The 14759-nt window shown below is 35.8% G+C and overlaps 1 protein-coding gene across 11 annotated transcripts in view; it reads right to left on the bottom strand.

The window, feature by feature from the left end:
- Positions 1-14759, bottom strand: part of LOC139966870 (unconventional myosin-Va-like) — a 105826-nt gene that overhangs the window by 40151 nt on the left and 50916 nt on the right. For all 11 annotated transcript variants that reach the window (XM_071970311.1, XM_071970317.1, XM_071970309.1 and 8 more), the window contains exons 10-17: positions 11781-11914; positions 10595-10676; positions 8863-9003; positions 8403-8609; positions 6472-6600; positions 3359-3456; positions 2310-2396; positions 164-275 (exon numbers count right to left, since the gene is read on the bottom strand). In XM_071970311.1, the coding sequence (XP_071826412.1) occupies positions 164-275; positions 2310-2396; positions 3359-3456; positions 6472-6600; positions 8403-8609; positions 8863-9003; positions 10595-10676; positions 11781-11914 (990 nt within the window). The remainder of the gene's footprint in view (positions 1-163; positions 276-2309; positions 2397-3358; positions 3457-6471; positions 6601-8402; positions 8610-8862; positions 9004-10594; positions 10677-11780; positions 11915-14759) is intronic.

Below are 14759 nucleotides of genomic sequence, written 5' to 3'. Positions count from 1 at the left end.
TGCAAAACCTTCTCCCACTTTAGTTTACGAGGGCTTGAACGCAAACTCATCTCGATGTTAGATTTCATTGCAACTGTTGTCACAGTTTCTATCAGAATCGACCAAAGGGAGAAAATACAAGACCTTAATAGAAGTTGGATTGACTGAGAGGAATCATACTAACTGGGATGAGTGCATGGAGAGTTTTCTCGCTGGATCCTCTGATATTGTTCTTGTTTATGTGGTTCTTTTGCATCAATACTCGATACCGGGTGAAGAATTCTGTATAGGTCCATCTGTGAAAAAGATTTAAAACGTAAAACACACTTTATTACTCTCCCTCTATTATGGGTATCGAGAGGTCTCTCGCTGAGACCCACCAGGGAATACACTTCCTGCTAACTGTACATGATTCCCCACAATCAGAGTGACCCCTACAACACAGCCTATGACACATGTGATCAACAACCAACACCCTGCAGATCAATCAAGGGCTCAGGTAATTGCTTAATAAGAGACTGACATAGCACCAATAAATATCCAGGATGCTACCGTTATTTACTACTGCTTATATTGGTCAACAACATAGAGAGCTTCAGACCTGAAGGAAGGAAAACCACCCAAGCAATAACAACACAGTAACTTCCCATCCTTAGATGCATCGTGGGAAGAAACAGGGATACTACAGAAGTGTTCACATTATCACAAACTGCATAGTAACATATGTAAACTTCAGAAAATGATGATGGGGTGGGGGTAAGTGGAGGAGGTGGAGATAACTGAACAATTCGACAGTTTATTAACAAATAAATGACATGTTCAAAGAAATGAAATGGTTTCAAGCAAGAGTAGTGTCACATCAGGAGCACATTACATAAGTCTGCACATTAAAATGAATGCCCCTCCCCCCCTTCCCCCACAAAATTATCATATTTAAATAGCACTTTCTTATTTTTCATAGTACTAGTGCTAGAGCTTGAAAACCTATTCAAAAGAAGAAATCCCCATAGTGTGTCTATAATGAGAAATCCATTTTATTATAGGTAACAGAGAATCAAGAAAAAAATGAAAAAATATTGAAAACTTCAACCACTGTAAACAAGAGTTATGCCAATTTATTACATGACTAAGCCTTTCTGCTTTTTCCTCTTTCTTGTGAGCTATGACAAATGACATCTGGTGGTAGGGGTAGTCATAAAACCATTGCTCTCCCTATCTCACTCTCTTCTGTTACAAAGACTCCCATTGCACACCTGTCATATTGTCTTACTCTTGTTACTAGCCTTAGAGTGACATAAACTGGCAACAGGATGTAATAAATTGGTGACAGAGTGAATCAACGACAGAACTCAACAGGAGTGCGTCTCTAGAGTCGGCTATGTCCGGGCAGGGTCGGTCACTTACTGACCACATGCTTTATATTTGTTATGCTGGGTGGGTCACTTACTGACGACATGCTTTATATTGTTATGCCAGGTTGGTCACTTACTCACAACATGCTTTATATTGTTATGTTTGACAGCGAGGGAAAGACGGATCAGTTATTGTCCAACTGAGCTATCAACTTATACATCATAGAAGAGATACAATGAGATGAGAAAATGTACTCATGAACGTTTTCTTAATCTATGAAATTAAACTGTAATACATAGTGTCTACATGAGCTAACAACTAATGTATCGCAGCAGAGGGATATTGGGATGATAAAGTGCCAACATTAGCTATCTCCTAATGTAGCTACTGCAGGGGTAATAGTACTACATAGTGTCCACATGAGCTAACAACTTACGTATCACAGGAGAGGGATATTGGGATGATAAAGTGCCCACATTAGCTATCACCTAATGCAACTAAAACAGGGGTCATGGTTATACATAGTGTCTCCATGAGCTAACAACTTATGTTACAGGGGCAAAGGATATTAATAGTGTCCACATGAGCCACTAACGTATATATTATGCAAATAAGAGATCATGCTGTGCGTACACCGACTCATTTAACAACTCAACATGTCATTACTATGTCTACTTGATTTACACCTCAAATACTTCCAAACTTAACTCTTTAACTTCACTGATCTAATAAATGGAACATATTGGTTGATCTTAAATAATAATCTTATACAACTCTAATAAAATTCCATGCCAGAATCACTCAAAAAGCTACAACATATTTATTTTTTTTTTAAATTATCTGACATTCTTGAGATTTCAAACATCTGTTGTTACACTGATGTAACAGATTAACAATGTATTTGTGTTCATTCATTTACATGACAATAGCAACATTATGTTATGAATAAACCCAGCTGTTTAGAATGAGTCACTGACCTTGACGGATATCCAGCTGCACTGATACGAATCGTTTCTAAAACACCGCAGGCTCGAAGCTGCTCAACCGCTCTTTTAGATTCAAAACTGTGAAAGGGAACAGTGCGATATGTAATTAATCAATTATTTATGTTCCTAAACCTGAGGGTAGCTTGATATAAAGCCAGAACTATCTATAGTTAATATAGAACAGACTTGTACATAGAAACGAAAAAACATTGTAATAATAATAATAGTAATAGATATAATTATCATAATAATACTAATACTAATAATAATTATAATAATAATAATAATAATAATAATTATAATAATAATAATGATAATAATAATAAAAATAGGAAAAGGAAATTAAATTAGAAAATATCAAACAGGAAAATACAAAGTAAAAGAAGACAAAGATAACAAAGGACAAATTATAAGGACAAATTAATAAACAAAACATTAGAGTGAGACTTAACAGATAAAATATATTTTAAAATGAACACACACAAAAAACAATGCCGAGATAAATGACACAAATTTGGTACGGATGAATGCGTAAACCAACCTATACTAAGATATTATAAACAAGGAATGATAAATATTGCCATATGTTAATACAACCTGGAAGTTTTGCTAACATAGAGTGATAAAATCTTCACGATCAGAATAAAACTGCTCATCTAATACATTTCCAAGTTTTACGAGTATAAATTATCCACAAAAAAGATCTTCTAAAAGTCTAGAGGTACGGTAACTCTATTGAATTGAAGTTAACCAAAGAATTAATTCAATCTTATAAATCTTATATATCTCTGGAGTTGGTGTCAATTTTGCGGGCATTTGAAACATTTTGTGAATGAAAACGATGAAAAAATAACAACTTCTATTCATGTAAATTTAATGTTGTGAATAAGGACAGAACCCAATTTATGTTATACCTTGTAATCCCTTTCCATTAATGCTCTTCACTATATAAGCCATACATACAACTCTGAATTTAAGCTACTGTAACTATAAATAATGTGGTTTTTCTCTCTTAGAAAGTTCAGATAGGACGGGCTTACGTGAATGGCTGTTTCAAGTCATTTGGTTTGATGCAGCGAACGTAGTGAGGAGTCGTCGAGTTCAGCTTTTGCATCAGGTATCCTAAAGAGTCCCGGAACTGAAGGAAGGGGGAAGGATACAAAAATGAAATGCGTAAATGTACAGGAAAAATTCTGAACAATTTTCAAATTATCACAAAGAGCGAGCAAATGCTGGACGTCAAACATACAAATCTCTTGCGGACCTGCTGAATGGAATATCGCTAGAGCAGGAATGAAGATGAGGAATATATATATCACCCTGCCCCACCGGTATCCTCCCCCTCCCCCCCCTCTTATGGGGATCAGCTCACTCCTGTGATTATAAGTGAGGACTCTCAATTTGAACTCTCAATTTGAATACACAATTAGTAGGGCAAATGATATGTACAGATACCTCCAAATCTTTTAAGTTGATAAACTTAGAAAGCATAAGGTTTTGGAAATCGTACACTGGTTAATTTTGAATGCCATTGTGCTTGATAATTGCAGAACAATACTGATGAAACATAATGCATATGGGGCAAATATTACATAAGCTGCGTGCACCATGTCTTCAACCTTTGCTCAGGTACAACTTGAACCACTCTTCTCCCATTTTTCCAACTTCCTCTTCCAAACAGTCCCAATCAGCCCCGCCCCCCCCCCACCACCTCCCCTACAATAGCACATCTTGAGATATAACATTTTCAGATAATCATCCTACTTAAAGGTAAGTTTTAAATTAAAGGTAAGTTTTGACCGGGCTTCACAATCACTAAAATGTATTAATACCCAAGTACGATATCGCTCCACATTACATCAGTTCACAACAATATTCTACGATGGTTACATATTATGTCATGTTGCAATATGTTACATTATGTTGTAATATGTTAAAAACATGTTATATATTATGTCATGTTGTAATATGTTATGTCATGTTGTAATATGAAATGTCATGTTGTAATGCCATGCCATATTGTCATATGTTGTGTCGTACCACAATAAACCATGACAAAGTTAAGTACATACCAATACGTTATACACGTTGTACTGTTTTCCCTACTCACCAAAGCATACCAGTCACAACAATACAATGCAGTTCTGTACAGTACATTTCAGTACCTCACAAAGCACATATATATCTTGGTTAGCAAATTTTCAAGTCAATATTTCTGCTTGTGGTTAAAATGTCAATAAAGTCAGTCAAGGTAAAGGCAAGCATCTCCTATACAGTATACAAAGGTGATTCACACTCCAGTAGCTCCCCCCCCCACCCCCTTCCATTACCAATAACTGTATATAGTACATAAATAACGAAGGTGCAAGCGAGCAGAATGCAAACAATACAGCTAAGGGACAAAACAGGCGCAGAAGGATGTCACATTGTGAAGTAGTAACGTGGCCTTCTTTCTTTGAAGTGGCTTTGTTAAGTTAATCTGACTGGAGTCAAGAATGGTATTTTGAACCAGCCTAATAAAACATTAGTCATTGCTTGGTAAATACCTACCTATAAGTAGTTTGCAGGCTTGAGATTTGGTTTTATTTGTATTACCGATAGGAATGACATACAATTTGTGTCCCTTGCTTGTTTCTATAAAAGCTTCTTGAGTCTATTTCATAAAACATGACTATATTAAATTATTATTGTTATACACTTGCTTCCATGTATGATGAAGTGTGAAGCTATCATACAACTCCCTACCAAGTATAATGAAGTATCAAGTTTTATATAAACTATAAAATAAAATATGAAATTATTATACACTTCCCACTATATACCATGGCGTATCAAGTTCCTATACACATTCCCACTATATACCATGGAGTATCAAGTTATTATACCCTTCTCACGTATAAACCATGGAGTATCAAGTTATTATACACATTCCCACTATATACCTTGGAGTATCAAGTTATTTTACCCTTCTCACCTAAAAACCATGGAGTATCAAGTTAGTATACACATTCCCACTATATACCATGGAGTATGAAATTATTATACTTCCAACTATATACCTTGGAGTATCAAGTTATTTACCCTTCTCACCTAAAAACCATGGAGTATCAAGTTATTATACACATTCCCACTATATACCATGGAGTATCAAGTTATTATACACATTCCCACTATATACCATGGAGTATCAAGTTATTATAACCTTCTCACTATATACCATGGAGTATCAAGTTATTATAACCTTCTCGCTATATACCATGGAGTATCAAGTTATTTAATATACACATTCCCACTATATACCATGGAGTATCAAGTTCCTATACCCTTCTCACCTATATACCATGGAGTATCAAGTTATTATACACATTCCCACTATATACCATAGAGTATCAAGTTAGTATACACATTCCCACTATATACCATGGAGTATGAAATTATTTTACTTCCCACTATATACCATGGAGTATCAAGTTATTATACCCTTCTCACCTATATACCATAGAGTATCAAGTTAGTATACACATTCCCACTATATACCATGGAGTATGAAATTATACTTCCCACTATATACCATGGAGTATCAAGTTATTATAACCTTCTCACCTATATACTAAAGTATTCAGTCTTTATATACTTCCCAGCATGTATAATGAAGTATCAAGTAAACAGATTACAACCCCCATTTAAAGAGGGTGCTAGACGAAAACAGTATTGCCAGTGCTTGAACTAAAATGAATGTTGAAGATACACACTTTGCATCTTAACATGTTTTACAAGTAGTGTGATATTCTCCCTGACCACCAAACTACCATATAATAAAAAAGGCTTCATTTTGTGTAACCTTCTTCAACCGTCGGGAGACTTGCTTCAGAGTACTTGAAGAAACAAAACAAGAGCTAAAGCTTGGTCATGAAAACCATAACTTCAAGTATTCTGTACAATTTCTTGCACAATATTTAACCAGAAAACAGTTATCTCTCTAACGTCGCAGACAGAAATTCCAAAATGAAATATTGCAGAATATAATATCCAACACTTCATGCATTTTTAGCTCTGTGGATATTAATATCTCCAGGTCAAAGTTCAGAATGGCATGATCTATTCTCCCTTCTCTAATTACAAAATTGCCGAAAAAAAGATAGAATTTGCCTACCTGACTTCCGACAGATTTCTTGAAGCTTTTGTTTCCCTTTACCGGTGCGGGTAAAGACCTGACTGGCGCTTTCCTCTTGTCTATCTTTGGGGCGTCGGCATCTCGAAACAGATTGGCAACGAATTCAAACTGCAAATACATTAAACAGCACATTTAGATTATGAAACACAAGAAAATAGAATTGCATAGAAGGGAAATTTAGTATTTGGTGAAAAAAAAAATACCTTCTTTTTCAGCAAGTCAAACCCAAGTATGAAGTACTGGTGTACATTTCTGGAACTCATTTGATCAAGATATCAAAAACTCAAATACTCTTAACTCATTTAAAAGAAAACTCAAGCATTACCTTTTAAATAATAGTACAAACCACCTACGCTGAGTTCCTACATTGTCTCTTTGTATGGATTTGCTTTTACCTTTCTTTGCTTCCTCTTTATATTTTTTCTCTGTATTTCCTTATCTCTTTACTCTCTCTGTACTTATGTGATTTTTTGAAATTTTCTTTTTGTTTGTTAAGGGTCCAGAGTCGAAAGTTTCTACTTACTTCTGGTTCCTCCACTTCCATTATAGCATATTTTGTACTTTGTTTATTGTTATTTCATCATAATGTGAGTAAATTACTCATTGACTCTGTTACTGTTTATATATATGGAAAGTGGACAAATAAACTTGAAAACTTGAAGTGAGGATACTGTTACATGAAAGGTAAACTACACGACCAGCCCAGACTAGTACAGATAACGTGAACCATGAAAACCATACCTTGGATTTAACATAGATGGCATTAACACTGCACAATTAACTTGAGTAGCATGAATTGTAATAGGATTAGTACAGATCGTATCATGTAAGAAATATTTCACATACTTGACTATATAATGACATGTTTGGCTCTTCAAAAAAGAGTTTTCAAACTTGGGCACAATACTTGAATGTGACATGACATTTATTGGTCATATTGCTCCTATGTGCAGCAGCAGACTTTTAAGAAAGTATCTCACTCCTAAAATGCAGCTGAACAATGTGTAGACATGCTTCTGTTACCCCAGCTTTGATATGTGGGCCTCACTTTTGTATGGCTTGCCAAATAATTAGATTCTCAACTTGTTTCTACGACAAATGTGGCTGCAAGGATTGTAGCACATACTAACTACAGAGAACACATTACTCCTGTATTAAGAGGATTACACTGGCTATCAGTCTCACTAGGAATCAACCTTTAAGATACTTACATTATTATGTTTTACCAATTATATATTGATCCGAGCTGTTACAGTATTATTGTGTATTATTATTATTATTATTATCTTTATTATATTTTCTCACCTGGCTTGCTCTGAGCATTTTGATATGCTCATCATTCACATTGTCTCTATTCTTCTCCACACAGCCCTCCGATTGGTACTCCACTTTGTTAATTATTATTGTTATTATTATTATTATTAATTGTTCTTATTATTATTCTTATTATATTTTCTCACCTGGCTTGCTCTGAGTATTTTGATATGCTCATCATTGACATTGTCTCTAGTCTTCTCCACACAGCCCTCCGATTGGTACTCCACTTTGTTAATTATTATTACTATTATTAGTATTATTATTATTATAATTATTCTTATTATTATTCATATTATATTTTCTCACCTGGCTTGCTCTGAGTATTTTGATATGCTCATCATTCACATTGTCTCTATTCTTCTCCACACAGCCCTCCGATTGGTACTCCACTTTGTTAATTATTATTAATATTATTATTATTATTATTATTATAATTATTCTTATTATTATTCTTATTATATTTTCTCACCTGGCTTGCTCTGAGTATTTTGATATGCTCATCATTCACATTGTCTCTATTCTTCTCCACACAGCCCTCCGATTGGTACTCCACTTTGTTAATTATTATTATTATCTAAATTACATTTTCTCACCTGGCTTCCTCTGAGTATTTTGATATGCTCATCATTCACGTTGTCTCTATTCTTCTCAACACAGCCCTCTGATTGGTACTCCACTTTGTCCGCAAAATGATGGATCACAAACGACGTGTTTGACGTCCTGGGCTTTGAGAAGTGCTTCTTCTCCAAATGTTTAGCGTAAAGTTTCTGACACCAGTTATCGTCTGCACCTTTAGGCAGCTGTTGAAGAAGTTAAAGGAAGGAAAGGTCAACCCGTTCTTTCAAGCATCTTGTGGAAAGTTTAAATTTACTTCCATGATTGTGAAACAATTTCTTTCAGTAGGCAGTTCAATCAATGAACATAATATTTCTGGTTAAGCCTTTAATACACTTTCTCTTTTTCTAGTATAAAAGCATAAACTTTTGAGGAATGAAAAAGATAAGAATCACGTTTTGCTGGATAATTTAATTTTAGGGAAATGTATAGACATACCATACACTCTTCATCTAGGAGATCCAATATGCCAAGTTTATTCTCGATGAGGTCTATACACGGCTGGTTATCGTAGAAATCTATGAAAGACCATTCAATCTTCTCCTTCAGATATTCTTCCTGCTCTAACTTGAAAACGTGCTGAAAAATAAAAAATTTAGAAGTTAAAGTCCCAGCCGGTCTGGGTCATTATAGCAGGATCTAAAAGCAAACTGATAAAGTTCAGAAATAGACAAGTTACATCTATACAGCAGGCAAATTATTTATTAGTAACTGTATATAGGAATTTAAAATAAGTTTTTTTTGTTTGTCTCTTTAAAAGTGTAAAAAGAGAACATAATATCCACCAAGTAAGATCCACTAAATAAGATAACATCCACCAAGTATGATCCACTAAATAAGATATCATCCACCAAGTATGATCCACTAAATAAGATAACATCCACCAAGTATGATCCACTAAATAAGATAACATCCACCAAGTATGAAGATGCAGATTATGGCCGCAAGTATCAAAGATATTAATGTTAATCTTGGTATTCACATTAGTTGATAAAAGTTTGTCTGAGTAGCACTGAGTAGAAACAACCATCTTGTGTTGTGATTGCAATTTTTAACCTCAACAAAGTAAATACAATGAGAAATAATAAAGAGCTTTCATCCACAAGCGAATGAAACACGAACACTTCCCAGTGCTGAAAATCATAATTGGTCGAACGAATAAGGAGGGCGGTAAACCAGAACATGTCAAAGAAACTGCAGAGAGAGACAGTACTTAATAAGGCAGCTATCTCTAGACCCCTAGACATGGAAGAGAAAGTTCCATCAGGGATGTAAGTGCAGCCCCCAAAAAAAACCGGAAAAAATATTCGGAGACCCCAGGTGAATGCCGTCCTAACACATCCTACTCCTAGCTCTGACTACTTACACACTATCGTTATGTTAGGCTAGCTCAGAAGTATTAGCGCTAACACATCTTACCCCTAGTTCTTACTACTTACACACTATCGTTATGTTAGGCTAGCTCAAAGTTACGAATACGTCGCAGCGAACTACGGAATAAAAAACAGTCTCACATTCGAATGCGATCACAAATATCGACTTTCATATGCGTATCTTGAGATTTCCGCCGCTCACAAATATCACAAGCGTTAATTCCAAAACTTATGTCGAGCACCAGCAGTTACGAAGATATTAATTAGCAGTCCAATCAACATGAATTAGGCAAGGTTTTTCAACGACAGAAATGAGCTATAGCGATTTGAAGTTCGCACGTACGCAACGATATTCACATGGCACAAGTGCAATGCGATGATGCGAAACTGGAAATGGTATTTTGAGTGATCGATGAGTGAAAATTGAAGTTAGCTTGCTACAACGGGCCAGGCATTTTTGCCGCGTTGTGTCTTTGATATTCGAACAATTTTGTGGAACTTTATTGGAATTTAAAAAAAAAACGGATTTCCGTAAAAATACGGAAGACTTATTGGAATTAAAAAAAAAACCGGATTTCCTTAAAAATCCGGAAGACTTACATCCCTGTTCCATATGAAAACAGGTGATTGAGGGGAAACTGACACATTTATCAACCATTTTGAATAAGCTGGTGTCATTCCCCTAACCCCCTTCTCCTCCCCCACCCCCACCCTCACCCCTCATTGCCATGGTTTATTAAATTCCTTACTACATCTCTCCTACCATTACTACATCTCTCCTACCATCATAATCTTACCTGTGTAAACTGCTGCTGTAGTTTCTCATTGGCATAATTGATACAAAACTGCTCAAAGCTGTTAAAGTCAAACATCTCAAATCTAAGAAGGAATAAAACAGAAGGAAAAACCTGAAACAGACTGTTGTCAACATAAAAATTTAATTCAAGAGAATACAAATTGTAAACAAACTGCTTATCTACTGCACAAGCCTGTGCAGATAGATATATAAGTGAAGGTGCGTGACATCTCCATACTAGCAGGATCTGCATCAGAGGTTTGCCATTGAAGAAGATCAAAACATCAGACACTCTACAACTTTACATATAAGCAATAAATTACTAGCAATATTAGATCAACATAACATTGTCTGATTCTGCAAAGTGATAAAAACAGCTGACTCTAGCATCCATCTGAAATATTTTACCTATAGACGTTGGTACATAGATATGTAGCACAGATATTGAAAGCTACCGAGAACACATAGTGCATACCTACCCCATATAAATGTATTTAATGTACCAGATGCATACCCAAAAACATCTAGTAAATGTCCCAGACACTTATCCATTGATACTTAGTACTGGATGCTTAAACACAGACAAACAGTAAATAACCCAGACATTTATCCATTGAGTACAAGATGCTTACCCACAAAACATCTAGTAAATAATCCCAGATGCTTACCCATGGATACCTAGTACAGGATTCTTACCCACAAAACGTCTAGAAAATGTCCCAGACTCTTATCCATTGATACCTAGTACCGGCTGCTCACCCACAAACATCTAGTAAATGTCCCCGGTGCATATCCATGCATACCTAGTACCGGACTCTCACTTACAAACATCTAGTAAATGTCCCAGATGCTTATCCATGGATACCGAGTACCAGATGCTTACCCACAAACATCTAGTAAATGTCCCAGACACTTATCCATGGATACCTAGTACCAGATGCTTATCCATGGATACCTAGTACTGGATGCTCACCCACAAACATCTAGTAAATGTCCCAGATGCTTATCCATGGATACCTAGTACCGGCTGCTTACCCACAAACATCTAGTAAATGTCCCAGATGCTTATCCATGGATACCGAGTACCAGATGCTTACCCACAAACATCTAGTAAATGTCCCAGATGCATATCCATGGATACCTAGTACCAGATGCTTATCCATGGATACCTAGTAACTGATGCTTACCCATAAATATCTAAAACACCGATGAATCCTTTCTGTTTCATGGTTGGGGCCATAGCCTTGTTAATCTGAGTCACGATCCAAGAGAACAGTTGGGAGTAGATATGCTTAGCAAGCGCGTCCCTTGAAAAAACAGCCTGCAAATCAAGTAAAAGGGGTGAAAAACACAAGTTAAGAGTGTGTAGCTTAAAGAATTATATAATTGTTTAAGCTGATACAGCCATTACCCTAAGCTATGCAGACAATCGTCAAAGAACATTCAGCTCATTCAACGGAGGTCTAAAAGACTTTCTTTAAATCAATACTGCAGGAGACTCCAGTGTCACATTATTAAACAATAACAATAACAAATACAAGAAAAATATGCACAGAACTAAAATTTACTGGTTATCTCATAGTGCAAGATTGCTCACATAGTCACCATTCATTAAAATGGTTCATTTTAACAGTATTTTTTAAGTTTATCTTTTAAGATTGAATAACCATCACATAGGATGTTGTTCCTGGTGCTGCATGTTAAAGTTTGCAGACTGCAATAAACATTCCTATTACCTGTGGTGTCAAATGTGGGTATTTCTGTCTTGGAGTGGAGGTACATTGTACATTGGGGTGCAGAGGGCCGCCAAGGTGGCAGAGCCCTGGTGAGGAACCCATGGAAGTTACAGTATTTTTTCATATTTCTTGTTCCCTCGTAATATTTTTCAGTAAAATACATAACAAGTAACAATGAAATGTCTTTGGGATGTTTCTTCTTCTTTCTAATTTTTATTTGTTTTCCTAACAAATTATTTGAGGGTTACCTATCCCTCTTATACCCCACCCACCTCTGGCCCCTCCACCCCTAGACTGGTCACCCCACCATATCAAAGAAAGATATTAAAATTCAATTTTTTGCCCTGCCATTACTTTTTTTGTTATTAAATTTAATAACAAGCCATTGTTTAAATAAATTGCCTTCTATTGTGCTTAACATCTTTCAATTTCAAACATAATAGAGAACAAAGAATTTCTTACATGTCGGACTATAGCAAGCAGACCCACTGCACTCTTCCAATCAACACATTTAGTTACTAACTACACTCAATCCCATCAATGAACTCAAGCATGCATAATTTACATGAAACCTGAAATTACCCAAACTAATTTCCAACAAAGGACCCATATAATAAATCTCTTTGAAATCGTCCAGTCTACAAAAGAAAATCATTCCAAAAGTCTCTTTCATCCCTCACTTAAGTATTTTCCAAAACGTAAGGTGTGTTTTCTAAACTAACTATTCCGACCAATGACGTGGCAAAATACTTCCAAAGAAATTGATGAGGGTCCCCAAACTATTTAAAACATAAAACTACGAGAAGCATGCAACTTGAGGCGATCAAACCCACCTATAACATTTACAGACAAGAAAAGCATGAATTTCTTAAGACCCACTCGCCTCCCTTAAACAGTAAGAACCATTTCACGACATCATGGCTTCAATTTTCTGGAGCAGAAATGACTTCTCATATTAACAATAGATAGAGGGAACCATACGTCTTGCATATGATTTCATCACTTTGAATGAAGGACAAATTTTCCTAAACTGAGGATTTGCGCCGCTTCCTCCGTGAATCTAATTCTTTGGTCTTTTAGAATTCGCCTCCCACCGATTTTTAATATCTCAGCTGCATCCCTCTCATAGTCCCAGTTTGGCATCATTTTTATTCTTCTGTTTATTTTTATTTCTTATTTTGCTTTCTAACTTCAAAGCTCTCTCTATTTTCTATCAATTGCTCCGTAAATTACTACGAGTTGCTTGTATGTTTTTTGGCAACATATCTGGGACGGTCTACCACGACATGACTTTTCTGAGTCCTGAAATGCCTTGCCACTATATTTACATGACTGCTTGCAGATGTCTACGAAGGTAGAAACTTATTTGTTTGTTTTTACCTTCCTTGGAATGAACACTTGATAAAGAAAGAGATTTGGTGAAAAAGATCACTTACGACTCTAAAGAGCGAAACTATGAAATACTGATTAAATGGGATTAAATGCTTTCCAGGAAATTAAAATATGTACCACTTCTACTAACGATGATCACATGATTTAGGCCGCTAACCTTTAAATTAAACTACTATAAACTTGCTAGATATGAAAGAGAACAAGTTACATTTCATTCCTTGTTGATCTGAACATTGAAAAGGCTACTAGTACTGTCTTCTCGTCTCTTCTTTTTCCTCGTTCTCCCCCCCTCTCCCCCCCCCCCCGTTTTCTTCAAATCTAAACTTTACACATACTACCATCACATATATTATACATTGACTTTTTGCACAGAAAAGCATATTTGTTTCACTTTTGTCAAACAAACATGCATACTTCCAGAGAAACAATACAGTGCACGTTAGAATGTTCTTATGTAACAAGTTACATGATAGTGTATCACCATGACTAATCAACATAGCAATCTTTGTCAGAAATGCTGGTAAACGGGTAAAGGTTTTAGGCTACGTGCTTCCCAATTTAGAATTGTTACTGACTATAAGTAGAACATAAAAACATGGGAGCAGGATGAGAAATGTAGTTAAGAGTATGCTCATATTAAAACCTACATACATGTGACGAATACTTTGTATGATCACTCGTACTGAAAATGCAACCAGCTGATTAAAATGATTGAACGTATGTCGGCGAGACAACGAAATTGTAATCAGCAGAATGACGGCAAACCAGAGAATGAAAGATAGATTGTGTGTTTACAACACTGGATGATGAATGAACAAACATTACAAACACAATTCCAAGGGACACACCTGCTACTGACAAAGAAACAGAATCAACTTTAAACCAGAATGCAAAACTGCATTGTGGTTTCGATGATGTAACATGAGCAGTTTCCTTCATGAATCTGACGTAATGTATAGTGAGGGTGAACATATTTACGAGGGTTTCACGACTTGACCCCTGGTGACCAATGTCCTTTCACCTCCACCAAAAACAATA

The sequence above is a fragment of the Apostichopus japonicus genome, chromosome 4 (genome assembly GCF_037975245.1).
Source record: "Apostichopus japonicus isolate 1M-3 chromosome 4, ASM3797524v1, whole genome shotgun sequence".
NCBI classification, from domain to species: Eukaryota; Metazoa; Echinodermata; class Holothuroidea; order Aspidochirotida; family Stichopodidae; genus Apostichopus; species Apostichopus japonicus.
This window is presented reverse-complemented; position numbering and strand designations above follow the sequence as displayed.